At 66.6% G+C, this 3476-nt stretch overlaps 1 protein-coding gene across 1 annotated transcript in view; it reads right to left on the reverse strand.

Moving 5' to 3' along the window:
- Nucleotides 1-3476, reverse strand: part of H696_04132 (hypothetical protein) — a gene marked incomplete at both ends in the record, with an annotated part of 7781 nt that overhangs the window by 783 nt on the left and 3522 nt on the right. Inside the window, 2 exons of the mRNA XM_009498016.1 lie at nt 326-667; nt 955-3470. Of these exons, the coding sequence (XP_009496291.1) occupies nt 326-667; nt 955-3470 (2858 nt within the window). The remainder of the gene's footprint in view (nt 1-325; nt 668-954; nt 3471-3476) is intronic.

Raw genomic sequence — 3476 nt, forward strand, 5'->3', positions numbered from 1 at the left:
GGGGGGGGGGGGGGGGGGGGGGGGGGGGGGGGGGGGGGGGGGGGGGGGGGGGGGGGGGCTGCTTCTGCCATCGTTTCCGGGCCCGGTCGCGTGTGGGCGGCCTGGCCAAGATGCCCGCCGCAGATGGGGGGGGGGGGGGGGGGGGGGGGCCAGGTGTATATCCATATGGCCATGGGTGTCTCTCTGTGCACGAGGCACAGCGCCACAAGGGGCGGAGAGGGCCAGGGGGGGGGGGGGTCCTCCCTCGCCGGGTGACGCTCCCCCCGCCCCCCTGGGAAAGCACAAAAGACCAAACGAGCGGAGCAAGGAAAGGCCATGCGCGTACCTGGATGTGCTTCTGCACGACGGCCACAGCCCGGGCGAGGTTCGCCTCGGTCAGAGCATAGGCAACGATGTTCTTGCCAGCACGAGCGAAGGTGAACTGGTTGCTGCCGGTGCGCAGGGAATAGGCGTTGATGCTCTTCCCGCCGGCCGGCAGGGGGATGGTCTCCTCCAGGAACGGGTGGGCCTTGATGGCCTGCGACATGGCGGCCACATCCTCCGGCGAGCCGATCAGGTTGAGGGTCGAGTTGCCGGCCGTCGTGGGCCGGGCCTTCGGCGAGAGGGACATGCCGCGCAGCAGGGCCTGGTAGATGAAGGCCACCGGCGCGTCGAAGGTGTGCTTCTCCTGTGGCGACACACACACACACAGAGAGAGAGAGAGAGAGAGAGAGAGAGAGAGACGGCGAGACATGGGCAGGGGAGGCAAAGGTGCACGGTGAGTGGCAAATGGAGATGGCAAAGGCAGGCCGGGCCAAACAGCCCATCGGGGGAGGGGCCCGGGATGAGAAGGGCATGCGCATGCACACAAGGGCACCGCCCGGCATGAGGGAGGAAAAAGGGGGGGGGGGGCAACAGAGATGCAGCGAGAGGGGGAGAACGGGGCGGCGCCGGCGCCGGCGACGGGACACGCACCGAATCCACAGACAGATCCTCAATCAGGGCATTCACCTGGGCACGGACAGACTCCGCGGCAGACGGCAGGACGTAGATCTGCAGCTGGTCACCCTCGGAGAAGCGAGAGCTGTTGGCCTTGAGCGGGGCCAGGATGTTCCGGATGTTGACATGCTCCGAGCCCAGGACACGGGCGATGAAGCGCTTGGGGATGGTGAAGTTCAGGGCCACGCTGGCGGCGTGGAACTTCTCCAGCTCCGCCACGGCGGCCTTGGCCTGGGTGACGGCGGTCCGGGGGCCGGAAATCCGGATCGAGTCCTTGCCCACCGGCGAGATGTTGACCAGGAACTGGTCACGCAGGGAGCTCAGGCGGAAGCCCAGCCGCGGCAGGGCCAGGCGCTCCTTGGCAATGAGGTCCGCGCTCAGGGGGATGGTGACATTGAAGTTGTGCTCCTTGTGGTAGGACAGCAGCTCCTTGAACTCCTCGATGGCCTTGTTCACATGGAACTCCAGGCCGGTGAAGATGATCTCCATCTCGGTGTCCGTGTCGGAGGTCTTGGCCTGGACCGAGTGACGCTGCTGGATCAGGCGCATGTTCTGCCCGCCCTGGCCCATGACCAGGCCGATGAACTCCCGCGGGATGCCCAGCGACTTGGTGGTCATGCTGCCGCCGGTCAGGGCCGCCTGGCGGCGAGCCTCCAGCACCTCGGAGATGCTGCGGATGGCCGACTCACTGCCGGTCAGGTGAACAGTCACCACCGAGGCAGCCAGGAAGGCATTGGCCGAAGCCGAAACCCGGGCCCGGTTGGGGTTGCTGGCGGTGCGGACCAGCGAGCGCAGGATGCCCAGAGGCACCTGCAGGATGGCCGGGGCATCGGCCGAGGCCGCATCCTCGGCATCCTCGGCCACATCGGCCACCATCATGAGGGACATGGCCTGCTGGCCGAGCAGAGCCACCAGGGCCTGGCGAGTGAGCCCCTTGCTGGCGTCCAGCGTCAGGGCGCAGGACACCTCGAACAGGGCATTCTCATGCGAGCCCACGATGCTGGCCACAAAGCCACCGGCATCCGGGCCATCGATGAAACGCCACGCGCTGGCCGGGAAGCTCAGCTCGCCGGTGAAGCTGTACTTGTTGATGTGGTCCTCGGCATCCATGCGGGCCACGCCGATGATGTCCCGGGCGAAGGGCAGCGACTCGGCCGGGCCGGTGAGGGAAATCACCCCGGCCGCCTCATCCACCGCCACATACACCTCGGGCAGCTGGGCCTGGATGCGCTCGCACACCACCGGGACCATCTTGGAAAGGACCTTGCCCGGGACCGGGACCTGCTCGGTGGGGCAGGCCTTGCGCTGGGAGATGGCACCATTGAGCAGCGTGCGCGCGGCATTCAGCGAAGCCTTGTTGTCCGAGGCAATCAGCAGGTTGGCCAGGGCCCCGGTGGCCTCATCGGCCGGGGTGAAAACCACACTCACGCCGGCCAGCTTGCGAACGCCCTGCATGGTGGGGCTGTCCTCGCCCGGGGCCGGGCCCACCACGAAGGGCACCAAATCCTCGGTGAGGGCAAACTCCACGTAGTTCAGCGAAGAGTAGTGGCTGAGCAGGGAGAAGACCCGCGTCACATGGTCATTGTAGGCCGACCGCAGGCACACGAAGAACACGCGGTTGGGCTCGACCTTGATGAGCATGTCCAGCGGCGCGTCACGCACGATGTCGGCGAACTTGTCCTCCTGGCGGGCCAGCCGGTAGGCCGACTGGGGCTTGAGCTCGAACTCGGTCGACCGGTACATGGACAGGATCTCGTTGGCCATCAGGAAGGCGGGGTGGTGCTTGGACGCGTCGCCGAAGATGGTGATGGTGTCGGAGTCCTCGGTGGCCGAGCCGCGGGGGACCACCACGCAGCCGGTCTTCTCGAAGATGGCCTTCAGGTTGGAGCCATCCTGACCGCGGAGAAGATCATGCAGGAAGGACTCGACCGAGAAGCTGAAGGAGGTGACGGACTCGCGGAGCTTGTCCACCTGGGCATCGAGCTGGCCAATGGCCTGCACCAGGGGACCATAGTCGCCGGTCAGCTTGATGGTGGCCTTGGCCGCGTTGCAGGAAACCTTGAGGCCCTTGGTGGCGGCGAAGTTGTTGATGTACGACTCCTCCGGGCCGACCACGAAGTCGAACAGGTGGCTCGGGGTGACGGTGAAGGTCTCGGAGGTGGTGGTGACGCGCTCGCGCACGAACTCCTCGATCAGGCGCTTGGCCTCGCGCACGGCCAGCGCATTGCCAATGAGCACGGTGTGCTCGCCGACTGCCTGGGCATTGGGGACATTGATGGTGGCGCCGGAGGCCTCCTTGATCTTCTGGATGTTGGAGCCACCGGGGCCGATCAGCTGGCTGAAGAGGCTGGGCGGCACCAGGACGGTGTCCTTGACGCTGCGGAGGATGTCGCGCATGAAGCGCTCCTTGACGGACTCCAGCGAGTGGGCATTGTTGGCGGAGAGGGTGAACTCGATCTTGCTGCCGGCGGTGCGACGGTCGATGTGGGCGTCTATAC

This window comes from Fonticula alba (genome assembly GCF_000388065.1).
Source record: "Fonticula alba strain ATCC 38817 unplaced genomic scaffold supercont2.6, whole genome shotgun sequence".
NCBI lineage: Eukaryota > Rotosphaerida > Fonticulaceae > Fonticula > Fonticula alba.